At 47.5% G+C, this 27,995-nt stretch overlaps 1 protein-coding gene across 9 annotated transcripts in view; it reads right to left on the bottom strand.

Annotated features, from left to right (window-relative positions):
* The window catches only part of LOC8036906 (disks large 1 tumor suppressor protein), a 645,442-nt gene that overhangs the window by 541,221 nt on the left and 76,226 nt on the right, over window positions 1-27,995 (bottom strand). For all 9 annotated transcript variants that reach the window (XM_042293831.1, XM_042293829.1, XM_042293830.1 and 6 more), the window contains exon 4: window positions 11,547-11,666. In XM_042293831.1, coding sequence (XP_042149765.1) covers window positions 11,547-11,666 — 120 coding nt within the window. The remainder of the gene's footprint in view (window positions 1-11,546; window positions 11,667-27,995) is intronic.

Raw genomic sequence — 27,995 nt, 5'->3', positions numbered from 1 at the left:
TACAAACACCTGACCCTCACGTGCGCAGTCCTCAATTTCTCCGACAAATTTGTAAACGTGTCGCTCGCGTGTGCGCCGACCGAAATCCTCCGCCGCTTGAGCCGCCCGTCACTCGCGCAACCTAGAATTACTATACACCTTTCCAAAAAAACACTCGACCCCAGGGGCAACAAACCGTTTTCGAGCCCAGTCATTGAGTTTGAGGCTAGACTCTCACCGGCGTCCGTCCTAACCCTAACCGAGTGGACTGTGATTTCAACAGGCGCAGCCTGCGTAGGCGCAGTTTCGAACGCTGCTGGCGGCTAAATTCTCGTATTTTCCCGCTATGTTTTGTGTTTCATGGTACATGTATGTTCCCGAGGACATTAAGAAAGCATTGTACCACATTTGAAAAAAACAAGAAATAAAAAAAAAAACTGTAAACTATTTTTGTTGGGTACGCGCGCGACAGAACGAATGCGACTGGAATGTATAGTTCTAGTCATTTGTTTTTTTCTCACGATAAGTTTCGACGGCGCCGCGGGATTCGCCGTATGTGAAACGACAAAGCGTTTTGCTGTCAAAAATAAATTGCAACCGAAAAGGGCCGAAAGTCATGCATTTTTCACGCTCACAAATAACGTGTTTACCGATGGACAGGACACGGACATACAATTCAGGAAGTGTTAACATCCGAACGATATATCGTACGTACCACACGATGCAACGTTATCCGAAAAGAATTTATTTGAGAAAGATCTCAAATAACACAGTCACAGTCGACGACAGTCACATCTTGACGATCGGACGGAGTCCGAGATGACTTCGTTTTGGGGCACGTTTCGGGGAGAGCTTCCTTTTTTCACAACCGCACCGAGGCAAAGAAACAAACGCGACTGACCCGTTTCTTACCCCAACCCGGACAACTATTTTTGGAGACGACTGAGGATTCTACGCGGATTATCTCTGGGAGAGGGGAGAACAATGTTCGCAAAATCGCGTCGAGGGTCGTTCGACGTCCTTCACCTCCGTCGCTTCCCGTGAATGTAAAGCAGAAAAACTTGAATGGCAGGCACTTACCAGCCTTATTTCTCACAATGGAGGATAACACAAGAAGAGTACGCAGCACGCATAAAAAAAATTAAGTGGAAACTTTCAAGACGGGCGAGAAAACCTCGAATGCAAAACCGCAAAAACGTAGGTAGAGAACCGCGCTGAGCGGGTCTTCACAGTCCCAGAGAGCGGCAGAAAATTTCTAGCTGATAGAGGGCGCGAGAGTCGCGCCAGCCGCATCAGCATCAGCAATATGGCGGCGGCCTAGGAGCGTTTTTTGGAAAGGTGTATAGGTTCCGTGCGTTGGATTCCTCGAAGGCACCAACCGCGATCGGCCGGTCGATAACGACTCGCAGTTATTCGGGCGTTCGATCGCGATCCGGTGAACTTTCCGGGGTGCCGCACACACTCCAACGTTGGGGCGCACACCTCGCCAGCACCGCCGACGGCGATTGCGTTCGTTCGACCTTTCGCAGGGTGTAATTCGGCAAGTGCTCATAACTTGAAAGCCGTAACGCTTTTGTTTCAAATTACACCTTTCTTTCACTTTGTTTTTGTTTTTTTTGGTGGGGGGGGGGGGGGGGGGGGGGGGGGGGGGACAGGGGGGAGTATTGTGTGCGGAGCGGAAATTGCTACCCTCCTGGCGTCAAACGGATTATTAAACAATATGGCTCTAATAAACGCTTTACAGCGTAGGCGGCAGAGATAAATGCGTGGTGCCAGCACCACACCACCGTCAAATAGATATTGCGCAATTTGGCTCTACTCAACGCGTCGTTTTGATTGGTTACATCACTACCCTAGAGCAATTTCTAGAAAATGGTTCCGTATATACAGCGAAGGCCACATACTTCTCGAGAACGAGCGACCTTACCATCGTTTTTCAGTTTCGTGCTTTCGCCTCAACGCACCGCGCTGGTTCTCAGAGTTGTTGGCGACGTGAGCGATCGAAAGCATCGCAGTAGAGCGGCCTGCCACGATGGGCCGAATGCTGACTATGACGTCAGTAAAGGATTTCTCATCGACAGAAATAAGACTAATGCAAGAACTTTCATTTTAACGCTGTTTGTTGGCAATGCTGCTTCGTGCGCGCGATGATTTCAAACTTCCACCATGGTAATTACAGTGATGTGATTGGCCTACGCCGTTTTGGAACACCTTTTGGAGCAGCCAAAACAGTGTTTTGGAGCAGCAAAAGTGGACTTTGGAGCAGCTAATAGAGTGTTTCGGAGCAACAAAAGTGGCTTTTGGAGCTGATATTTTTAGAAAAATAAAAATATTCATTTCAGGTGCTGGACAAACGAAGGACACTTTGCTCGCCGCAGTAAACAAATTATAGTCAAGTTATACTACCTGGGAGTCTTTCAACATTTACCTGAAATGCCAATGACATGCCACATTATGCAATGCTTCAGTTAAATGATACATATATACGCACCCGCTACAGGTAAATGAGAACCAAACTACACATATTAAAATTTATTTCAAAATGACCAGCCTAGTATTAAATATCACAACACTAGGTTGACTAGTTATAGAATAAATGGAAGTAGTCTCTAACTGTCGATACACGTGACCACCACAGTGCAATGCGAAATTGTCACGCGAGCGGAGATGGCTGTTTGATCGAAACCAAGTCGCTCCGCTTTGTCGCCAACTGGTTCCCAAAATTGTACACAAAATGTAACTGTCGAGCATACAACAAAAATCAGTCCAGCCGTACGTGCTTGCCAGACTGGCTGGCGAAGTACAAGCTAAACACACACACACACACACACACACACACACAAAAAAAAAAAAAAAGATCTGAGCACATCGATGAAAGACATCACGAGCCAGCGTCAAAAAGCTCTCGGAGCGCTCAAGATAAACTAGCGCGCTGTGCGGGTTCAGACACTGCCTTCTTTGATTTAGCTCACTTCTCTTCACCAACTTACTTCCGCGGCGGATTTTTCAGGTACCGGGGTCCCTCTAGAAAGAAAGCCCACCGAGAGAAACCTAGGTAAGCAGTACTTCGACACTGCAGTCTTCGAGCAAGAGGGATTTTTTGTAGTAGCGTATTAAACAAGAGCAAGAATGTTGATGAACATTGGGGCGGTCCTTACGTCTCAGTTTAGAAAGCACCATATGTGCAGCGACGTGGCGACGGCAACACCCGACGTCGCGCGACCACGGCAACTTGAAGGCAGAGACCAAATATAGTTAGGCCACGGCCGTTCCTTTGAGGAGCAAGTGCTTCAGCTCAAAAAGTAACTCCCGCCGCGCAAAAACGTGGTTTCGTTTCACAGCATGATGGCATGGCTGGTACCCATCACGCTAGTGTCGGAGCGTCCGCACATGCCCGCGTTTATCGTTGAAAAAGTTAAAAAAAAAGAGACCGGATGAACCACTGATGCAGGGTACTTTGTGTCGGGCGGCCGCTTGGGCCACCTAGCTGACGTGTGCTCATTGCAGTACTCAGTTTAGTTTCGGGTTTGAAAGGCGATGAAAATTGGTACTTTGGCGCAGGCCGGGCGCAGATTACCCATATCTTGGCAAAATGTAGCAGGATGTATCAGGGTTAGACCTTTGGCGCAGTTTCGCGAAATTGGCACAGCAATCACATCACTGTAATTATAAACACCGTCGAACCCGTTGTTCGCAGGGTAATGACGTCAGGAGGGGGACCATAGGAGGGCGCCACCAAAACATCTCGCCGCCAGTAGTCACTGGTAGGTTGAGAACGGCAGTGCGTCTCTTTGTAATGCTCGTCCCCCAGCACGCGCTTGCTGCTTTTCTCTCGGCCATAGCCTCCTACATATAGACAAAGCCTGGCAGATCGCCACGAGAAGCGGCCGCCGAAATGAAAAAGGTAGAGAGGAAGACAACAGATGAGAGGAGAGCCACGTGACTGGCGCCCCGCTGCGGCGAGACGCCGAAATACCCTTCTCCCGAGCGAACAAGTGTGTTTCGGGTTCTCGCCGCTGCAAAAGCTGTGCACTGACGTCCAGGGTCCCCGAGAAATGGCTCTTTGATGCCTTGCGCTACCAAATCCTCGCGCTCCAAGTCTGCGACTGGGCACTCTATGGCTCTGTCATCGAACTGCCAGGCTTTGTGAGTTTAGAGGAGGCCATGTTTCCACACTGCCTTGGCTGCGCGTGCGAGCTCGAGGCTCACCAGACGCCGAAACGTTATCGAAGGTGGAAAGCTCGCGCTGGAGGCGGGACAACTGAAGCCTAGCCTCCTTTATTCTAGAAAAAAAAAAATGGGTTGTGTGTGTGTTTATACAGCCTAGAACTTGGTCTGCCTCACAGGGGCGACGAGTCTCCCAGCTGTAGATGAGAAATTTAGCCAGTGCGGTACAGCCGCTAGCCTGGGGTCTTTAACGTGCATCACGCAGTAGTGATACACGACCGCACGCCGGTACGATGCTCATCCAGATCGAAACGGGCAGGGGTGGGGCTCGAACCCAGGATCCCTGGGTTCTGCAGCGCGAGCTTTCGCTCCACGTGCTCCGAGCTGGTGTGCGCTAGACCACTCGGCCACCGATCCCCCCTTTATTCTAGAAAGCCTCATTGAGCGCGCGGCTGCCGAAAAAAAGGGCGAGGAGCAGCGCCGAAAGGTTATTCATATGGTAGCGCAGAGCCACTTCGGAGCTCTGCGCTCTTCAGTCAGCTACAACGATACGCGCGGTGGCCTCGGAAGAAAGAGAAAGGAGGATATTGGCGACTTCAGAGAAATCGACGCCATGCAGCGGCAACGCCGACAAGCTCAGGAGAGGAGGTCGTTCCGACTCTGTCGTCCGCTGTCACTGCTTGGCTCTCGTAGACAGCATAGAAACAAACGTCGTTTCCAGTAATTATTTTTATGCTTCCGCTGTGTCATTCCTACGCACTGACTAGAAGATTTCTACTGTCGAAAAATCTCTTTGCTTTCATAGGGAACACCAATTTTACGCTGCAGTATAAGAAATTTATGGTGGTCCGCGTGCTGAACGACGAAAACTACCTCCTTTTGTCCGCCATTTTTCCTCACCAAAACGCTCCCTATTGGCCTCGAGATCGACCTAGAGGTGGCGCTACGGTCGCGCTATCATCATCGTCAAAGCGGGGATAGGAGAACGGCCGCCCCATAGGCTCTCCACGGTCGCGCGCGAGACGGCGTAGATTCTTGCGTTTATTTTGTCGCATACTGTCGGTGGGAAAACAATTCTAGCGGAAATGGATGCAGTACTGTTCGGTGCTTCAGTAAGATCGAATCGTGTTGTCAGCGTGCGGCCCAAATTTATATAATCGCTTCTGTGGGTGCGCGGTCTGCTCTAGGCAAACGTTGGAAAGCATGGATCACCACGACTGATGCCTGTCTCCGGCTGAACTGGAACATTTATGTTAAATATTTGTTTCTTTTAAAATGGCTGTGTCGGTCCATCAACGCGGGAATTAAAAAAAAAATAATAAATTCCAACCCAGATAACATAATACTGGTACTGTGGGCTGTGAAATCGCAGCTTCTATGTTTTTTTTTTGTTTTTTTTAACGTCTAGCTTTTGCAGTAATATAAATATTTAGAATGAAAACAAGTTAGCGCTGTATTGGAAATTACCATGCTATTGAGTTCCTCTGCCCTTTTACTGTGCCATAGTGTGGGTAAATTTTTTGGAGTCTGAACAAATCTACTGCGTTGCGATGAGGAAAGAGTGCCTCTTCTAGTTAAGATCTGCAAACTGCACGGTTGGCAGGACAACTGAAACAAGTGGAACAAACTGTTCTAATATATCTTCCGTAACTGTAATAAACGAGTGTAACCGAGCAATGCAACAATGTTCCTATTATTAAATGCTTTTCTCGGTAGTGTGGGTTCAACCGCTTCAATTTTCTTGGTGATTGCCACGGATATCAAGATGCTAATACTATAAATTTCTGGCTAAATAATCTTGTATTCATACACGGTAGACTTTGCAACCCCAACAAACGACGCGCACCACGACACAGACAGCATCGGCCGCAGTGATACTCTTTTACTGATGAGGGCTAGCGACCTTCACGAGACTTTCCGATCATTCTCCGCCCTCACCTAACATATATCGGGACTGGGCAGTTCATCGATTAACTTTAGTTAATCGATGAACTGCCCAGTCCCGATAATGCCGTAAAAGTAATGCTTTAAATGCAATCTTTTTTTTTTTTTTTTTTCTTTTTTTTTTTTTTTTTTTTTTTTTTTTTTTGCCGGTTAATTGGAGTCTTGTGCTGGAGGAAGTCAACAAGGAGTAAAATATGCCTGCTTTAATATTTTTGACGACTTTACTTCTTTTGTGACACAGGCTTGCTCGGTAAACCACTTCAGCGTGCTTGTCATTTCGCCGAGGGTGATTATACTGTTTGAGTAATAACTTTTAAAAAAACTTCATTTTAAATGGCTTCCCGTGTTCATATTGATGTATGACTCAGAACGTGAAGTTTAGAACGGGAATGCAATATGCCATTTATGACATAGTAAAACCAGTAAAAAAATGTGCAGTTCTAACGTCTTTCACGCAATATGACCGGGGAAAAATCAACGTACGGATTTATTGATTGATTAGCCTATTGAATAATAGCGATCAGTCGGGTTACTTTTCTAATCAAACCACAGACCCACTCAACATTCAATGCTTTACGAAAGCCACGGTTTGTGCGAGATAACAAAAATACGTGGGACCAACACATTAAGATTATGGAAGCTTCCGAGTTAATAATAATCGCTTTGCTGAATTTCTACGCATGGCAAACGATACAACAAAACCTTCAGTAAGAAGAAACGGCAACAAAAACATAAAACATTTAATAAGGAATGTCAAGCTCAGCCTGAAACAGGCTTGCGTCGTCGAGATTCCATGCTTCTCAGCGTGCGCCCGTAGCAGACGACGCACGGCGGTATCCCCGCTTTCGCGCGTTTCCAATTTTGGCCGCACGGTGGCGGCATGGTTCGATCTCGAGGCGAATAGTTCGCTGGAGTCGCGAATAGCGGCGCGCGGAGAAACGGGAGAAGGTCGAAATAGACAAGGGACGACGCGAAATGTTCTCCTTATGTTAAAAAAAGAAAGAGCGCGTATGTTTCCGGATTTTACCGCTGGGACATTGCTTGGCGCTGCCAGAGAGAGCCCCAGCGCGCGCCCTCTTTTCTGATCTCCTTTCCCCTTTACAACGGCCACGTTCTTTCGCGATTTGACAGGCTCTCTAAAATCAAGGAGGCAATGACCGAAGAGTCACCCTGCCGTTTTCATTTTGTCAGAGACTATAAGGGATTAAAAGCGCGAGATTCCCGTCACCCCGCCTCACGTAAATGCAGATGGGTGGCGTCCCATCACCCGAACAGTTGGTATGCAAAATACTCACTACATCGCGCCAGTTTCCGCCCGATTCACCCAAACAGTTGGTTTGCAAAATACTCACGACATCGCGCCAGTATCCGCCCGATTCAAAGTGTCCAGCCGTATCCATATATCTATTCATGCCATCAAATTCAACGCAAGAGACGGGGACAATAAAGGGACACAAACACGGCTCCGTGTTTGTGTCCCTTTTTTGTCCCCGAATTCGCTGTCACTGATTATCAACTAGCCCAATTATTAAGGTGGCTAGGTGGAGCAGGCCGCCGTCCAATTCGAAAGCTTCAGTTCTATTTATCTATTCTTTGTTTCGAACACGGTATTCGAATCGTCCGTTCCCGCGCAGCCGCGATCCTATTGCTCGGAATGCAATCAGCGGGGAAACGCCTTTGTGGATTAACTGGGCTTAGCTCTCTCGTCTGGCTTAATTACTACGGCTCTAGCCAGACTCATTACCTCAGGTAAACAACTCGCGACGCTCCTGCTGAGCACACGTATTCGCAAATGCCGAGGCTCTCGGTTTCATTGTTCCCTTATCACGAAATCGCCCTGCAGATCCTAGATTAAATGAGGTAGTTCGCAATAACCGCGATCCCTCCCCGTTCATCACATACCTGCAGGTTTCTCATTGCGCATACTTATACCTACATGTCACTATACTAGACGATGCGCGTTAAAAGTCCCCATGTGAACTGTCGCATGTCACTAGATATCTTCCTTCTTTACAGCGGGGAAAAAGAGGTGCCCGGGTAGGGTGACCTAAACCGCAGGTGTCGTCTAAATATTTAACAAATTTAACTCTCGTAAAAAAACTGTTTAGTGGATATTTTCTGTTTCTTTTCAGGTGTTTTTCTTGTTCGTTTTCTAAAGCCGCGGCCACAGCGCTATTACATGATACAAAAGACAATCTACAGACAGTGTTTGAGGCGTACGTGTTTCTTCCTTGCTGTCACACTGGTTTATACAAAATGTATGGAAAATTGCTAAGCAATAGTGTAGCATACGTGAGACGCTCTAGCATCACAAACGTTTAGCGATACTCTGAGTTGCCAGACGCCAGACACTGACGTTCACGGCACACTTCATGAGGTACTTTAACGCGTACCAATGTGTACGCTCGATAGTTGTTCCTAGAATGAAGCGGTACTACCGCTAATCGGGCCGATAAACCTGGCGATCTTCCAGAGCCTTCCATACCGTCGAGCTTTTCTCCCTCAGTGCGCACAGGTGGTCGAGTCACTTCTTCTCGCCTATGATCACGTGACCTCCCCGTTAAACCGGTCAGCGTCGAGCAACCTCTTTCCTCCTCTCCCACCCGTCAACTAATCAGTGGTCGAGCCTCGCGGCCACGCTCTCATCTGGGCTTCACGAAATGTCGAACACAAAAACGGGCGCGTTCTGACCACCAGCCTTTGACCACGGAAAGAACACTTGTCGAGGATCGAAGTTACCAGGAAAACAAGATATACGAACTCGCCGCTGACAAGCTATTATATACGGCGGGCCGTACGCCAAAACACATGGCGCATGGGGGGAGACGCGAAAAGCTAAGAGGGAGTGATTACGTGGGTGACGAAGCTCCGCCCCGTTACGCGACTGAGAGCGTGAGAAACGCCAGTCCCGGCATATCGCAGCCAATGAGGGCGTTAGTCGAGAAGAGCGCCAAAGAACGATGTCACGAAGCAAGCAGAGTGAATGCAGTTAGCCACGCCCATTGTTTCATAAATGCGATTGTTTCGCACTCATATCCCTTCCCCTCAATGTTCTGCGCTTGAAGACCGATTGGGCCCAATACTAGAGCCACGAAATGAGTTACGCTTAGAGTATCGGCACTCCGTCCCCCGATCTGTTAGTGAGCGCCGCCATCTTGGAGTTTAGTGCAGAGCAAACGCAACTGTTGATCGTCACAATTCAAAAGTGGGACTTTCTCAGCTTGAAATATGGTGTTATGAACCTCGGGAGAACCTGTTTTGCTCTGCGCGAACTGTCTTAACATTTCTGGAGAACCAAAAAAGCGTTTCCTACGATATCGGATAAAGCTTCAGAATACTGGCAACCATGATTTAAAGGGATGCTCAACCGAAATCTGGATTCCACAAAACACGCGGCAAAAGCGTGTCAGCGGGATGCTACAAACATAAAAACATCACTCATACAGCGATATCTCGAATGATGACCGTATTTTTCAAGAAAAGAGGGCGCATTTGACAGAAATGTTCACGTCATGTTTCTCCGAGAAGGAGAGGGAACGGCCACGCGTCTCCTCCGCCTCGCGGCCTTGGGGGAGCGAAGTGAAGAGAGGAGGAAACTAGGTATCTTCATAAACAACCGGAAAGAATAAACACAAAGTTCGGGACGCAAACAGACGTCACGTCCCGAACTTTGTGTTTATTCTTTCCGGTTGTTTATGTATTTACCAACACGCTCGTTTTTAATGTTAGGTATCTTCATGTCACGCGCCTCGTCGGCCTGGTTCAATCTCGACCTCTTCTTTCAAAAATACGGCCGTCCATTCGAGATATGGCCTTACGAGTAGTGTTGTAGGGATTGTCGCGTCCCGCCTACATCTCCTGCATTATTTTTTCTGAAATCCAAATTTCGGTTCACCAATACGACTGAAGTGTCGCTACTCTGAAGCGTGGTTTCTTTAGTGGCTCTAACCGGTACCACGAACGACATCGCGTCGTCCAGCCCGGGGTACGTCGCCATATTGAGAATGCGGCGTGTAGATATACTTCCTGGGATCTGTGTAACATTTTTTTTTTTCATTGTAATGTATTTGCAGGTTTTCGAAGGCCACAAAAATAGGGTTCATATTCTTTTTTTTTTTTTTTTTTTTTTTTTTTATTTGACTGTTTTTTAGGTGACCCACGACTTTGAATATATTTGGTACACATAGTATGAACGCCACGTGACCATAAAAAAGAGAGTGAGCGTGACAGAAACCGGCCAACTCTCGAACGGCTGTTTTCCGACGGGAACAAAACGAATTTCGAGCCGCAAATAGACCGATCTCCGCAGCCAGTTTGACTACACCACCGCCGCTGCAATGCGTCGAGGGAACTTTTAGCCTTTCTGCACAACCGACAATCTCGCTGGAGCTCCGCGCGTGCAGAGCACTAGACGGCAACAGCCCTCTCGTGCACTGCCGTTTGTCTCTTGCGAACTAAAGTTATGGCGGCGCCACGCATGCACCGAACGCTCGGTGAGATCGGTCTCTTGTGTTCTGGGTAGTCGGACTCTCGTAGGTCACGTTCAAATAAAAACCTCGGCGAGCATAAATACCCCGTCAGTGTCTCTTTAACTTGTCACTGACTACAGCAAAGAAGATTATCGGTCGTGATTTCTGCGCTCGTTTCCAGCGCGTCTGGAAGTTGCTAGTCGACAAAACCAACGCTCCTTTCGAACTGCTCTTCTCCATTTTCTCCGAGGCCAAAGTCCTCGTTCGTAAAGAAGCGGTAAGTTTCCGAAAGCCGTCAAAAAAAAAAAAAGCGGCGGCCATTGCCACGACCACAGTCAGCGACGCAAGTCGAGAAACGCAGTGCGTGTCGTGTCCCAAGGAACCTCGTCACCGCTCCGAAGCCAATGAGGTTCCGTCGTCGGCGTGAACACAACGAGGCCACGAGTTTCTCCGAGATTCAACGACGGCAGCGCGCGCCCGACCTACTCGCTCGCTTCGATCGGAAGACACGGTGGGTGGACACAGGGGCTTCCATCTCGTGTCCAAACCAAAACCAGCTAGAGTAGCCAAAGTCCGTGAACAGCTCCCCTACCTGCACGTAACGTCGTCCCACTCGGACGGCGCCAACTCGGCAATGGGGTACGAGCCCCCGGCGACGCGGGTCCTTCGTCGCAATACGGACAGCAAGTCGTCCGCTTCTTGCTCGAGAGTGGCGGTGACGTCAGAACTACACCGAGCTCTTATTGGCTGATTGAAAAAAAACGCGCCGCGTGCGGGATTCTTGCTGATCCGGTCGGCGTTCGGTCGGGGGAGCTCATATGGCCGGCGACTGTACAAAACCTTTCAGCAGACATGTTCCAAGCATGAAACAAGCCTGGTTTGGAACATTCCTGAGGCGTGCCCCCGAATGACTCTGTCATCGTGACAGTGGTGAACGGTAGGAGCGGTGCTAGAGCGGCTTACAAACGCGGCGTCCTTCTCGCTCACCTTCCTGGGCGATTCTACGGCGCTCGAGGAGTAGTGGTCGACGCTGGTGCCCAGGCCGTCCACGTCCTTGAGCCGAGACGACGTCGGGGGCAGGTCCACTTCTTCCTGGTACCGGTACTTCTGCGCAAAGCAACGCGAAACATCGGTCGTCAGTGATACGAGTGACGAGCCTGAAGCGAGACAGAACGCGCAGTTTGCAATCGCGTCACTCTATAGTCGGTGACAGCTCAAGAAATGAAGAGACAAGCCAATTGATTCGCTTTTCGGTGTTCTTATCGGCAAAGGCATCCATCTCGTCCGATGCAAAAGCTACGACAAAGCCGGTCAGAGAACAGCTGCAGTCGAAGACTACGGCTAATATCTCTCCTCCGGAGCTTTTACTAAATCACCCGAGCCCCATGGAGTGTGCGCGAGTGCAGCTACATGCGCTGCACGTGCTGGCGTCTGTAGCGTTGGTGGTGTGAATGCAGCACGAAGATATACGAAAGGAGCAATCCAGGCAAGGCCAAGGTGAGTGAGTGTACTTTTACTCGGAGAACGCGATCTCTGATGGAAATCTGATCGAGCGAAACGTGGCCCTTATTGTCTTAGTGCAGACTCAGATCATAATCGAGACTCATTCAGCACATTACGGTTGGACCACCGCATTCCGTTAACTTGTGGTGACGTTCTCAGTTTTCCATTTTCCTCCGCTTAATACTCGTCATCTATTAAATCAGTCGCATCGGCGTCAAGCCTAGCTTCACGAGGGAACCGTTCTTTGACGTTAAACTACAACGTGCGAAACGAAAAAGCAAGTGCCCAGCTTACAGACACACTAACACCCCCCCCCCCAAAAAAAAAAAAAAAAAATTTTTAGGCGATTTATTATGGTGTCAGAAGACTACCCAAATAATATTTTGCTACAGCGTCATGTATATCTTTCATAAAGCAAAAAAAACGCAACTGCTCGAAACCAAAACTGGACTGGGGAGGAAGACCTACAAGGGAGTTTTAGAACAACGTATGCAATTTTAGCGCACGTTAGCGCTAAATTTAGCGCTTGCGTTAGCGCACAGTACGCAAAAGAGTTTTAGAATAGCATTTCTCCACCGCGACGTAAAAGCCCAAGCATCTCGCGCTTGCGACGCCACGCGAGCGGTCGACCGTGCGTGTTCGCTTGCGTCGTCTCGGCATGAGAGGTCTCCTCTGACTTTCGCACACCGCGCCTTCGCCGAGAAATGTTCGCGTGTCGGTCGCAAGCATCAAGTCGCCGGTGATCGTTGCCAAACAAAGTGCAATGTCGTCCCGTACTGAAAATCGCAGCCACGAGGATGCTGACTTCGTTGCACCCACGACGCCGCCAAAGCGGCCGCAGACATGGTCCTGGGAGCTGCCTTTGCTTAACTGTGCTCGTCTTGGCTTTAGCCAACTTCTCAACACGAATCCTCCTTGGAGAAGCGCAAAGCTTTACAAAGCCTCGACAAAAAAAAAAAAAGCCGCAAATCGTGTTTTGGTTAGCTGGGCTGTCACGCGTCAATGTACAAATAAAAACATTGGAGAGCATAAATACCGTCAGAGTCCCTTTAAAAGGGCGGTGCAACGATTTTCAGACTTTGGCCAATTAACTGTGGAACTTAATCTGCGTCACCTATGGAACGAAAAACTGAAAACCGCATTTTCTTCCGAGCGAGGTCACTTTCGAGTGACGTACTCTGGGGGTTCACGTCTAGTTTCCCTTTCGGTCTTCTCTTTAGAGACCAGCCGCTTCCTCCGCGATCGTCGACTTTTTTTAGCCTAGTCGTAGGTCGCCGCGAGCGATCGACACAAAGGACGGTTCGCCACGGGGCTGACGGTGAGTGTAGCAGCGGAGAGGGACAGGTTTTTTTTGACTTCCGCGTATCCCCCAGCGACGCTGTCATTTTAGTTCCCGTAACCCCGACAGGCGGCGGCAGCTCGGCAAATAATTCGTCTTACTTTTTTTTTTTTTTTTTTTTGCTTTGTGATTACGCAGCAGAATAGCAGTTTTTTCGGAGAAAGTTGACGCGTTTCTGGTCACTTGGGCTTGCATAAACAATATAAAAAATGCAAAGGGGCAATTCTTTCGACATTAAAATCGTTCCACTGCTCCTCTTGGGCATCGCCAAGCTACTTACGGAAAAGAGGGATTCGGTTTAATACATAATTCCGAACGTTCGTGTTTTGCGTGCGCGCGGGTGTGTGTCATCATTTTCGTGCTTCGCGGTCATCAATAATTAACTAATATATGTAAAAAAAAAAAAAGGAGAAATATACTCCACATCAGCGTCATCAGCGTGAAAAGGCCATTCTGTCCCCCGCGCGTTGCGCACGGCCAATGACGACATAACCCTGCGCCAGTCTCTCTCGAGCACGCACGCAGGCCAGCAACGCACGGAGGCGCAAACACGGACTAGCGGACGTGTCGCATATATAAAGGAATAATAATAAAATAATAACAAAAAAAAAACACAAAAATAACGGTAAAAAGAATATTATATCGCGCACGGCAAGCAACACAATGATCAGAAGAGGGAAGAAAAAACGAATAAGTGAATATAAAAAAACGAAGGAGCCGGAGGTGACATCCGCCGCCGCACACGGTGCCGAAGCCGACCGCACCCACCACCACGCCAAGTGGAGTGGGCAGCGGGTACGATCCACAAGGCCCACGTCGGGAGAGGGCTACTTCCAAAAACTCCGCGTCCGAGAGACAAATCGTTCCCAGAGCTCGCTCACTGCTCCCTTCATTCTTACACCAGCCCGTTATCTCCTTTCCTTCGCGATCCTTTTTATTTACGTGCCCTTTTTGCTGCCACGGCCACCTACAGTTCGTTTCACCTCACGATGGACCGCAGCGGGACACCACGAGCCATTCCAGCCAATGAAGCGCTTCCAACGGGTCACGTGACCACGCGCCCCGCACGTCGCCGCGCCTTTTCCGAAGGACGCGTGACGCTCGTATACGCTGTTGGATTGGCTTCGATCGGCTCGTGACGCCATCTGCGGTCCATCGTAAGGTAAGAAAACCGAGTATAGTTGTACACACGCGGTTTTTTGTTTTCGCGACAGTTGGTGGTAGGCGGGCATTTTTTTCTCCAGATAGCGTCCCGATTTTGTGTCTGTCCGCAGGGAGAAAACGCTGCGGGAGCTCGGAGAAAAAAGAAAACGAGCGATTAGAGCGTATTTTCACCGCGTTTCGTCGTCGTGTGCGCGATGTGAATTCGTCGGTGCAGGAGCGTATGGAGCTGTCAAGGTCCGCAAGTCGGCGCTGCTCAGCCCGTAGAGGCTGTTTCACACATTTACGTTTGACTCTGCACGAGTGCGCTACAAGGTTCCGTCACAGCTTACGATGAGGAAATCCACTGGCGCCATCTATCAGTCCGGTAACTCAAAAACATTTCTAATCCGCGTATAATCTCAAATTTGTTTACGCATAACGTTTTTTTTTTTTTTTCTTGCTCTTCACTGTGGCCTTTAACAGATTTCGGCAATGTCATAAGCGACCATATTTCATAGACAGTGCGCATAACACATCCATCTCGCAAGTATTGCGCGACATTCAGCGGATCCGAAGTACTTCCAGGGAAATCTGATAGGTGGCGCCATCGTGACCGTGCGTTCTGTTGAGTTCTCTGATCGTAAGCGGTCAGGAGCCGTCGTGACGCGGTTGGTAACAGACAAACGTAAATGAGTGAACCAGCGTTAATAAAGAGGAACCCATCGACCTTTCTGTCGCCCTAAAGTTTTGTTTCGACCTGCCTCATAACGTGAAATAGCAAAAAAAAAAAAAAAAAAAAAGTTAAAAAAAAAAAAAAATTGGTATTCTTATATTTAAGTGTCATCTTTTCAGTGTAATTTTAATGGCCCAAACGTCGATTTATTGAATCGCCTTCCCGCTTCGATCGTTAGCCTTAACGATGTTCCTTTGTTGAAGGGTGCTCTTACCAGGGTGAAAAAAAAATGGTGATTTTGTTTTTAAATATTAAAATCAATTGTTTGATTTAAATCTGATCTATTTCATTTAAGCCATTGATCTTATTTAAATTAGGTTAAGTTGATTTAAATCACAGTAGCAAGAAAATGTTTTCTTTTTCATTACCATGTGTATTTTTAGACATGGGAGATTGATTGATCAATCCGTTCGATCACTGAAAACAATACGGAAGAGAGGCCAGGACAATACATTTCTACTTCTCAAGTACAGCTTAAATAACAATGTTTCATTAAATGGACCATAAGACGCTATTGGAATCAAATTTTGCCCACTGCAACTCGTGGAGGGTGTGAAAAGAGAACCAGCACACAAAAATAGGGAGCCAAAAGACGGCGGGAAAGTCTTAATATAATAGAGGACTCTTTTATATTAAACTCCTTCGAAAGCTCTCAGCTTTTTCACTCCGATGCACCTGCAGTGCCAAAATACGTCAGTTAAATCCATCTCGCCAATTGATTAAGAGTCGATTTCACCAGCACCACAATCATAAACACTAAATCGGCCGGCGAATGTTCGTTAAACGGTTTGTTAAAGAACGTTCGCATTCGCATTCTGCAGCATAATTAGCGATGTGACGGAAGCTGCCGTATACTAATCATGTCCGGAGCCATGTGCCCTCTACTGTGTGGTAAACGAAGCGAGGGAAAGACCCGTCTGCGCCTGCGCAGGTAAACCTCGACCGCAGCCTGTCCTCGGTCGTGCTTTCCACACGCAGCAGACTTTCATTTTCTGACCGCTGATGTTGAGCTTATAGACCAACCCGCGGCCCTGACGTCAAGCAGCTGCGGTGGCGCTGTCAACGGCACTGCGCATGCGCAGAGGGTTCACCTCGCGCGAATTTGGTTTGTGCGCACGCACAGTGCCCACACCTGGTGTGGGCAAACGCGGGCTTGTCTGGAAACAGCGCGTAAATATGTATACGGGTTGTGATCGGCCGCTCGCTATACCGAGGGGCTCAGAAGTGCTCAAGTGCCCGAAATACAGCTTGTGCAATTCGGGCGCTTAAAGGTAACAGTATTCACCGCTTGCCACTCCAGGAACCACGTGGAAGCTCTTGGTGTAGGCTCGTCGGTTTGAGAAAACCCCGGGTCTATAAGGTCCTCCGCGTGTGCTCAAAACATTTCGACGTTGAGCGTGACCACAGCACAGGTGTCTTTTACAAAAGCAGCGTATTTCTTTACATGGCGAAAAATCTGTATTTGCTTTCTCTTTCCCGTTTTAATTTGCACATTACATTACTGCCGAACGTAGAAAAAGACCTCAACGCTCTCATTTGCTCAGAAGAGTTGTCCGTGTACAAACTGCTTTAAATCTTCGTTTGATTCTTTAATTCAAATTTAAAAGAAAACAAGTGCACATAAAGAGCATCAAATGGTAGACGAACAGTAAATAAAAAGCATTTTGGGGATGATTTCTAAGTTTTGATTAAATTATCATACGAAAACCTAAGAAATTGAAATGTCGATTTAAATCATGATTTAAACTATTTCGATTTTTATTCTTCGCCCTGGTTCTTGCTAATATCTACACTCTGTAATAGCTTTTGTAAGCTCATTCCCCTCTTAAACGCATTAGCTCAACAGCGTTTTAAATACATACATAAAAAAGTGACAGCTGCGAGCGTTATTCCATTACTCACAGTTGCACCGTTGTTTACATTGAAGCGTTCATCCAAAAGAGGGCTTCCCTATAAAAGCGTAACGCGGAACGCCCGAATACTAAATAAAATATTAAACGAAGGAACGTAACACGCTTCGGCAAGGACGAATTCTTACAAGAGACAAAACTCAGCTCTGGCGCTGGCTTTACTCTTAATCCCAAAGCGATGTCAAAAGGGATACGCTGAACGAGGAAGAACTTCCCGATTACATCGAAAGACTTTCAGAGCGATTAACAACCGCCCTGGAAAACAACTAAAACAAAACACGAACGAAGAAAAACACAAATGCTGAAGAGGCGCTCCAAAATGCGTACCGCGAACGAATAAATCAGATTGACCGCTCCAACGCTTTCCTGCAAACGAAAAAAAAAAAAAAAAATCCAAAATTTTTTGCAAACGCGGAAGAAGTTTAAATTTGACGGAAGCCATGGCGATCATCCGAGTTAGCAACGACGCCCTAAAAACACAAAGCTCGAGGTTTGAACTTCCGCCCACGCTAGCTCCGATGGCGGTAAACATACAAGCAGTTTCCCGACATTCCTCCCACAGTGCACTGCGCACCTCCAAGGACCTGCACAGTCTCCTTCTACAGACCTTTTGGAGTGTGTGCATTATTTTCCATGGGCGCCGCCGTGTTAGTTTATGATGACGCCATAACACAGTAAAAAAAAAGGGCGGGGGGGGGGGGAGCTGCTCCTTCTGCGGGGCTCCGTTTTTTTTGGTTTTTTTTTTAATATGTATATATAATTTTTTGCATATATTGTGTAGTACAAGAACGTCGCAAATGCATAGTCACGAAGCTCCGAGGACAACACCGGAGCCAAGAGTGCCGTAAAAAGCAAAAATCTAGTTTTATGCGCAGCCCTTCTCTTCACACAAGCCTGCGATCGAGATTATTATTTCCCATTTTTATCGCTGAAGCCTCGGATTTCGGACCCTGATCCATAGTCGGTGACAGGTCGAGAACAAAGTGGAAGCTCCTTCCATTTCTTTACCCTTTCGCAGAGCGAACGCTAGAGAGGAGGTCGCCTCTAGCTTCTCAACGTTAGCTCTGGTAAAGTGGAAAGAGGTAGGAGGAGCTTCCGCTTTACTCTAAACCTGTCACCGACTATTCGCCCTTCTTTTTCTTTGGCAACAAACCCAGTGGCGCCATCTATTGAGTAGCCCCGGCACACTTCCTGTTTACGTATATTTCCTCACTTTTTACTCGTCATTCTTTTATCATTCATTCGCCGCGGTCCATTCTAAGGCGAAACGAGCCACAGCCGAGCGGACACTTCTCCCTAAAACAAAAAGAGACGACAAGTTGGATCGAACACGAGAAAGTAACGTAAAACAGCAAAAGGAAAAAAAATAGGAAGGAAAAGGGGAAGAAAAGGGAGGGGGAGGGAAGGAGCGATACCAACACAACACGTGTGCTGGGATTGAATGAGCCAGAGCGACACAGAGAGGCAAGCCAAAAGCTTAATCCCCCCTCCCGATAAATCCTCTTTCCCGTGTTCTTCCCGTCCGGACCCCGTTTTCATGAGGGATCGCCCGGTCAGACGGGCACGAGGCGGCAGCAGCAGATATCGGAGCGCACGGCGGGGCGCGGCGCCTCCGTGGTCAATACAACACGAGGAAGCGCTCGGCTTTGCGATGGACCGCCGCAGGCACTACGAGCCAGCCCCAGCCAATCCAGCCCCATGAGCGTATCGCGTACCTCCCGAAGGCCACGTGACACTGACACGGCATTCGATTGGCTCCGACGGCCCGTGGCGTCTGCTGCGGTCCATTTTAAGACGAAACGGAGCGTATATCGGGCTTGCGCTATTCGTCCCACCAGCCGCGCATCTGTTTCTCGGTTTCTGGTCAACACCGCACGGATTGCGAGGCCGCAGTGCCGAATCTTCGACGTCAGCCGAAGAAAGCCATCGAGGGGCGCGTCAAAACTTCTGCACTATTCGGCCCTGCCATCTAGGGGACATCGAACACCGAGGTCAGATCGGGAGGGGGAATCTTTCCGAGGGAAACATTTATCGCGCTTCTATCGGAGCTTGTCTGAAAACGCTGAACCACGAGGCAAACGACGTTCATTTTAACGCAAACGCGCGAAGGTTTCAGCCGAGTCACTGTTTGGACTGCGAAGGAGGTAAGCGTCAAATTAAGCTCGAATACGTGGGATCAGCCGTTGAAGCAGTCAAACTCTACCTCCTTCGTTACTTCGAGAGCGTGGTACCGACTTATTACGAAAAAAAGACCCACGAACAGCCGGGTCAATTTTTAACTGACGAATCTACCGCGTTGGATTCCCAGGCACACCCGGTGATAAAACAGTACAAGTGCCGAGATGCTTCGGTAGCGCCATCTCAAGGTTCCCATTAGTGACGCCACGACCAGGATTTGCCTCGCAGTGACGTCACGAGTTCTGACCCTGGCTCCTTTCCATTACTTAGGCGCGACGCCGAGTTCGGTGGCGTCCTCAAGGCTCTGTTATACTCCCGTCGAGCGCAGTAAACGCGGCGTAGCGCAGTGCTCGCAGATACCGATTGGTCGCAGATTTCGACATCCTGCTCGCCAGCCAATAGGGAGTTTTCGTAGACCGCGCCGCCCCTTCCGCTAAGCGTTCCGCAACGAAGAAGTTGCTACTGCGCCTGCGCGCCGATAGCCTTGACTGTGGAGTTCCCGCTATCGTAGCGGGTTGCGGAGGGCCTTGCGGGACGGCGAAAACGATCTACGAAAACTCCCTAATGAAAGGCGCACGTTCTCCGCTTCGCCGCGCTCAACGTCGGATTATAAGAGAGCCTTTCCAAAGCACAGTGGAAGCTTATATGAGCCACCGCGTTTCTTAGACCAACGCAGTCCAAGCTGACAGTTTGGCAATGCTCTTATTCTTACGCCCGTGGTTCGCTCAATCCTGGAATGCCGACTACAGCGACGCTTTCGCTCGCGGACGCCCTCAAGAAGGGCGCCGCGCGTGCGCGTCGTTCCAGTCGCCTGTACATAAAAATGCGAGACCGAGCTCTAAGCCCAAGTTTTACACACACACACACACACACACACACACACACACACACACACACACACACACACACACACACACGCACACGCACACGCACACGCACACACACACACACACACACACAAAAAAAAAAAGATTGTCGACGATTGACGTGTATATTGCGTCCGTAACCACATGTCTGAACTGTAAAAAAAAAATGCGGTTGGAAGAGAGTTACGTTTTGAAAATGAACCGCGTACCTCCCTAGCTACTACACAAACACACACACACACACAAAAAAAACGCGTTGTATTTTTACTACCATTGCGGCCCGTCCTTTCGACAACGAACATATGGGAGCAGTCCCATCGATAGACGACGCTTCCGAATATCACGTGTAGTCACTGAGAACTGAAGAGATGCAGAGTGCGACTCATTCTGTTCACACTTGTTGCTTCGTACTCCGGCGTCCTTATCGGCTCGTTTCGGAATCTCATTGGCCGTTGAGTGATAAAAAAAAAAAAATGCTCGACAATCGCCCCGCCCTGCGTTTCTTACGTCGGCGGCGATTATTCGCAACTCCAACGCCCTATAGGTGGCGGGGCGGTAGTTCCAAGATGGCGGAAGAGACGGGGATAGATAGATTCTCCAGGATTTCCCGTGCGCCTGCTCGCTGACGCTGGTCAGCGCGCTAAAAAGGATATATTTGTCTACAAATGCGAAGCATTTCGGGAGGGATCATATTACAGGTGACGGAGATGTTGGTGCACGTTAGGAAAACGAGCGTGCTCATATTTAAAAGTTGCAGAAACCTCAAATTGCGAAGCTTTGTGGTGGGCGAGCGCGTTTTAGGCACCGGCCACGTCACTGTTTGTGGCAGAATATGTTTGAGGGTGATGAAAATATATTTGCGCTTTGCCTGGCCATTAGTGCTCTAAAAAGTGAGGCGCGAACGGTGACCGTCAAGCTTCGGAAGAGCAGCGTTCACAGTATTGGTGTCTTCGTGTCACATGCTCCCAACTCGCTGCTCACCGTCTCTGTTTTAGTTTATTGCAGCCAGGGTGTCGAACCGAACCCGAACCGAAAACCGGATCAAAACCGTTATTTTTCACCGAACCGGTACGAAACCGAAACCGAAATCGAAATCGAGCGCTTCATATTGAACCCGAACCGGAACGAAACCATAATCTGATGTGGCGGTTACCGGGTCAACGAAAGCGGTTCAGGGTCAATTGTGTTAATAATTGGTCTTAATGGGAAAAGTTGAAGGCGTATTTTTTTTTTCTTATATTGCCAAGCCTAATCCTACATACTGTCAGATATTTTTGCATTTCGTTTTTATTGCATACGTAATAAAAAATGCATGATCATCAAAAGCAGAGACACAAAGAGACCGCGTGGTCAGTGAGCTCGCTCAGTTCCCGCCTCTACTTAGGCATCTGGAGAGCTTCAACTTTCCTTTGTTTCTTGGATTGACCCTGGCGGCTCGGTAGCGGCGGCGGCGATTTCAAAGCACCGCTTGTCCGCTCCCCTACAAAATGTCCAACTGTCGGAGCGGATTGCGCCACTCTAGGCACGGAGGCCTATCCGTCCGCGAATGTTCGACCTCAAGATGGACCGCAGTTGCAGTCGATGAGCCATTCAGCCTATCGAGCACCGAAAGCGCCCCACGTGACCTTCCGCTTGAGTGCAGCGACACGCTGATGGAAGGTGGAACGGGCCGCGCTCCACCAGCCGTATAGTTTGTAGGGCCGCCTGTGGTCCATTTCAATAAAGAACAATCTTTTTTTCGTCGTGTATGGAGTGTTACCTTACAACAAAAAAAAATTAAAAATATGGGTCGTGGGAGGTAAGGTAACGTTACTCGGCGATGATTCGCCGACGCGCCGCGCCTTGAAAGAGGGCCAGGGGGAGGAGGGGAGAGAAGAAAATGCTCCATTGTATCTTCTCTTCTTTTTTTTTTTTCTTTTTTTTTTTTTCTAGGTTTGTCAGACTAGCAAGGTCAGCATGTCAGCTGTTCAACCATTTTCTCATTTTTGTTTGAAGTTCTCTTTCATCGTCTTCAACTGAGCATTCGAAAAACGTTGTTTGCTGTGGTGGCATTACCTGAATGAACTTTGTTCGGTGGCTGACAGTTTCAAATGTGAGTACTGTTATAATATTATCACGAACTTAACGCTAATAATTCATGCTATGTAACTCGTTCCGAGTCAATCAGACCGGGTCATTTGCATAGACCGTTGTTTTGCGATAAAAAGTCAAAGTGACAAAACAAAGCATCCCCACGAGATCTTTAGAACAGCGTTTTTGCCGCCGGAACCCGAAGCGCTGTCAAGATGTAGTCACATTTTATTATACGAGCGTGCTCACGTGCCCGTTCACTGACACATCGGCCAGTCTGGCCGATGCACACACGGCCACAGCTTAACGGGATTCGATAAGCTATTTTAACTTCGCACTCGATGTACCTGTTTCTGTGTTTTACGGCACATTTGTTTCCTCTCGCTCCCCCGTCAACCCTTCTGGGGCATAGCTGCGTCATCTTACTGGGCGCCGAAAACAGGTAGCATGTCTAAAAAACATGTGTGTGCGGAGCAAAAACAAATAAGAACATATAGAGGGAAAGCAGTCCAGCTAGAAACCTTTTTACTGTTTACAAAATCACAACCCAGCACGTGCCTGTTCGCCGCTTCAAAAAGCGAGCAAAGCACGCGCTATATGCACGAACACTAAAGATGGCACCGGCCACAAGTTCGTTTTTGGAAAGGTCTTAGACCTATCCTTAAATTGCGCCCTCCTCTGGCAGAGTATGAAGTACTGCGTGTGCAAATGACACTTTAAAAATTGAAAGCCGATCGCTTACGTAGAGTTTTAAGAACAATATTATCCGAGTCTTGCAACATTAACGGTGTCTTTAGCGCACGTCACTGTGCAGAATTTTTTTAGATCTGCATGAAGAGGGAGTAGTTTTGGGATGGGTCCATTGCATGTATCTCGTGCTCAGAAAAGGCTGCAGGAAGCGCTCGGTCAATATTCAAAGGTCGCGTTAAGAACCGGTTCGAACCGGTTCGCGCTTATTAAAACCGGTAACCGGAGTGACATCATTGGCGCTACCCTAAACCGGAACCGAACCGGAACAAAATGCAATGCTACTGAGCCCGAACCCGAACCGAACCGAAATAACGCCCGGTTCAACACCACGATTGCAACACATGATTAAACTGCTCTATGGTTATTGATAGAAAGTTTGTTACTGCAGGCTACCGTGCACAGTAGCATTACAACCGGAAGCTCGCGCTGCGCCTTTGAAGCACATATTTTCAGTGCGCGCCAGGAATGTTGCCGTGCTCTTCACTCTAAAAAAACGGTTGTAATCCTTACACCCCTTGTCACATAACCGACATTTCAAAACTTCAGTTCGCCGTGCAGTACACTGGCGTCAAACTGACGGCCCCAACTTTTACGAGAGGCTTGATGACGGTGCGAAATAACATATTAAAGAGTTAAAGTACGCATAAAAGACTACAGAAAAAAAAAAACAGAAAAAAACGAGGTTTTGCAGTAGGGCCAGGAGAATCCCGATTACATTTTTTTAACAGTCATTTGCACTTATTTCAGCTATTTTAATAAGTTGTACAACTCGGCTATCAAGCCGCTCGTGAAAGTTGGTATAGCGTCGGTTGAACGTCAGTGCGCTGTACGTCCAACTGAAGTTTAGGGGTGTCGTAGGCTGTGCACAAACTGCCTGTTAACATAATCGGCGTGTTTAGAGATTTGATTTATTGCTCTATTAAAAATAAATATCTTAAAATACCGTACATTTTCTTGTACCGTGTTATTTGCAACATTGCGGTCCCTCTGGCCAAAACTGCGCGTTCTATGCTCTCGTCACGAGCGGCTGACTAACATAGACGCGCTTAAAATGCTTCGGGAATTTCTTTATTTGCTTCGTAATTACCTGAAAGAAAGTAAGGGCATTCTGTCTCTTTAAAGCGCTTGGAATAAATAGACATGTTCCTTGTAACGGCCTTAAAAAGGCGAACCCATTCCCGATTTGTATTGCTCGGAATACCGTTGCGCGACGTTTTCTCCTACTTATGGCGAAGAATAGACTTTTCGTAGACCGTACTATAGAGTTCTTCATTATTAGCGGGAGCATTTTCCGTCACTTTGAGCATGTGATACACAAAAAGTCCCTAATGAAATTAGGCATCCCGGTCCTTCGTGTAACGCTGTTGCAAGGCGGAGCACAAGAATTCCTTTTTTAACGCGCTCACTTTTTCGTTAAAACGGCTTCCCGCATCAAGGCCCACAGTCCCTGCCACCGTTTCCGTGCCGCCGCCGCCGCTGCCGTCCCCGCTCCTCTGGTTCTCCGTTCGTCCGCTGGAGGGCGAGCGGCGCGCTGGAGTTGCTAATAGGAGAGTACGCGCATGCGTGCATGCCGGCGCCGATGGCCCCTCTGCTCCTCTCGATCTATTCCTTTACCGGAGGTTCTAATCGTTCCTTATCGCTTCTGGGACGCAACGCTACGTCCCCGATGGCGCTGCAAGCAGACAGCGGGCACGCTTTCCACCCTTGAAGGCATCTTGGTGCAGACAGAAACAGAAAGGTTGCTGTCCCACAAAATATGCTGTAGTATCTTATCTCGACAAAAATAAAATAAAAACGCGGTTCGTTGCTTGGAACTTATGGCCTTTGTGAACTTCGCGTGTCATTTTCTGCAGCTGGCGTTGCCATCTACTCGAGAACAATATAAAGATATTTTTTACGTAGCGATGCGTCACGCCATTAGCGTTTGCCGCGTCATTGAACCAGCACCGATCCGCTTCAGATGACCTTGATAGTGCACCCGTTTGCTCAGTTCGCGCTCGCAGGGAGCGTCCGCGTAACGCTGTCGGAAGCTATCAGCGCCATCACGTGTCGTATCTGAGAAGCAGCGAAAACTTATCTTGATCCCCGGTAAAAGAAATATATAGAGCGGTGCAGAGGCACTGTCGGCGCCCGCATGAACGAATGCGCTTAGTCTCTTATCAGTTTCTACGAGCGCGGATAGATCGCGCTGCAATGCAGTTGGGCCACCGCTCCCGTGTTCCAATTACTTCTGATCGTGACTGTACGTTCCGCCATACTGAGACCGCTAGGTTGCTCCGGGGCACGACAAAGCATCATTATTATAGTATTAATATAGCACCGAAGACGTCGTCACACCAACAGACCTTTTTCACGAGGGCGCCGCCATCTTGAAATAGTATCCCTTCCAGTATGGGCGAAAACGTTGTGTTGCCGTCGCCACGCCAACAGAATACAGTTGGGACATAAGCGTAACCGTCACCCCTTCTCGTTTTGTTTCCCCTTTATTGTTTTACTATTTGCGGGTTGAAATGTTTTATTTCTTTTTTTGTCGCCCATACCGGATATGCCTACCAGGGCCGGTTTTCTCGAAGCGATATTAAACCCATTTTGGTAAACCACGATGCCTAGGAAGGAAAAAGTACCTAAGTACCGAAAAAACGGCTGGATATAGAACAATAATTATTTTTGATTGGGCAGTAAGATGCGCCATTTAACGGTGAAACAAGCCAGTCATTTTGTTTATCCTCTTCTTCCGCTGGTTGTTATCGATCTAGTATGGTATTTTAAGTCAAAATACAGTAATGTTGTACTTGAAGATCAATTTATTTGCTTCATTTCATTTCATTTTCATTTATTATACCTTAAAGGCCCCTGGGGCATTACATAAGGGGGGTAACATAAAACACAATATAACACTTCAAGGGTTGAAATCAAATGTAGGGGAAAATAGGTTGAAAGAACATCTGTTATTTTACAGTGCAATATCTTCATTATACAATCATATGCTTAGTAAGTTCTGCTAAAAACAAGGTATGATCTGTAATTGTTACAATGGACTCAGGTAGCGCATTCCAATCTCGTATACACAAAAAAAAAGGGAGAGTTTTTTAAAATGTTGGTTCTGGCAAAGGGCATTTCTATCTTCTGGCAATGATCACGGCGTAGGGAGACATGACTGGCTGAAGAGAAGAATTCATGGTCAGTCCAGGGCTTGTAAAACAGGTTATGGAAAAAGGATAATCTATCTACGGTGCGTCTAGTATTAAGGAGAGGTAGGGATAAAGAAGCCTTAAGGGCAGAGATGCTCGTGGGCGAGTAGTCAGCAAGAATGAATCTAGTTGCGCGGTTTTGGATTGATTCTAACATGTCGGATAGGTAAGCCTGATGGGGGTTCCAAATGGTAGAAGCGTATTCCATCTTGGATCTAACAAGGGTGCAGTACGACAGCTGTTTGATTTTCGGTGAAGCTTGACTAAGATGGCGTCTTAGAAAACCTAAAGTTTGATTAGCACTGGAAGTTATGAGTTCAATATGAGTTCTCCATGAAAGGTCAGAGCTTAAGTGCACGCCAAGGTATTTAAACGATGAAACCTTTTCAATGGGCTGGGATGCAAGTTGATAGGTGTAATCTAATGGATTACGGGATTTAGAAAAAGATACACATTTACATTTATTATGATTAATGGACATAAGCCACTCGGCACACCAGGTTTCAATTAGGGATAGGTCTTCTTGTAATGTTAGGCAATCATCTTCACTGGAAATAGCGTGATAAAAAACAAGATCGTCAGCAAACAGACGAACACAGCTTCTCAGGCGATAACCGATATCATTTATATAAATAAGGAAGAGCAATGGGCCCAGTACAGTACCCTGTGGTACGCCTGAAATAACTGTTAAGGATTGTGAAGATGTTTCACCTAGACGTACGGATTGGGTTCTAGTCGTGAGAAAAATTTTTATCCAATTAACTACAGTTGCGTTAATTTTTAAGTTTTGTAATTTTACTATAAGTCTGTAGTGTGGCACACGGTCGAAAGCTTTCGAAAAGTCTTTAAAGAGAGCGTCTGTTTGTTTTCGTAAGTTAAGATTACTGTGAATATCGGTTACTAACTCGAAAAGCTGTGTTGTGCATGATCGATTCCTACGAAATCCATGCTGGTTAGAAAACAATACATTATTGATATCAAGAAACTGCATTATGGCTGTAAAAATAATATGTTCAAGGAGCTTACTACATACACTTGTTAAAGAAATAGGCCTGTAATTGCTCAGATCGTCAGATGACCCAGACTTAAAAATTGGAATGACGTCTGCATGTCTCCAGTCATTGGGAATCATACCAGTAATAAGTGATTGGTTGAAAATTCTACCCAGGTACACGGACGAGATGTGCTTAGTAATTTTTAAAATCTTACTGTTTATCCCGTCGCGACCAGGAGCAGAGCTGACTGGAAGTTGCTCTATTAATTTTGATATTCCTTCAGAAGAAATAGTTATTGACCCCATTTCGCCAAGTGCGTCCTGAGAAGCTAATTGCGGCATGGGGAACGTTTCGCGAGTGAAGACGCTACTGAAGTATTCATTAAGTCTGTCACATACATCACTTTCAGTCAGCTGCTTTTCAGTCGGATCTGAGATGATCGGATTTTTCTTTGAAGAAGGATTGATAATTTTCCAGAATCTCCGTGGATTTGACATAAGAATGTTATACAGGTCGTTCTCAAAAAAATTACGTTTCGCCGTTCTTATTTCATGTTTACAAGTTTTAGCAAATTCACGGAAGCGAGACCACGAGGCGTCATTATTACCTTTTCTTTTTGCCGACTGGAATAGCCTCTTTTTCTTCCTTAGCATTCTCTTCGTATTAAGAGTGAACCATGGCCAACTGGGGTTAGAGATTACCCGACACACCGGAACGTATCGAGAAATGAGGTTGGGAATAAGTTCTTTGAATATGCA

Source organism: Ixodes scapularis, unplaced genomic scaffold (assembly GCF_016920785.2).
Source record: "Ixodes scapularis isolate PalLabHiFi unplaced genomic scaffold, ASM1692078v2 PGA_scaffold5__190_contigs__length_132052651, whole genome shotgun sequence".
Classification (NCBI taxonomy): Eukaryota; Metazoa; Arthropoda; class Arachnida; order Ixodida; family Ixodidae; genus Ixodes; species Ixodes scapularis.
Note: the sequence above shows the minus strand (reverse complement) of the source record. Positions and strands in the feature narration are given on the sequence as shown.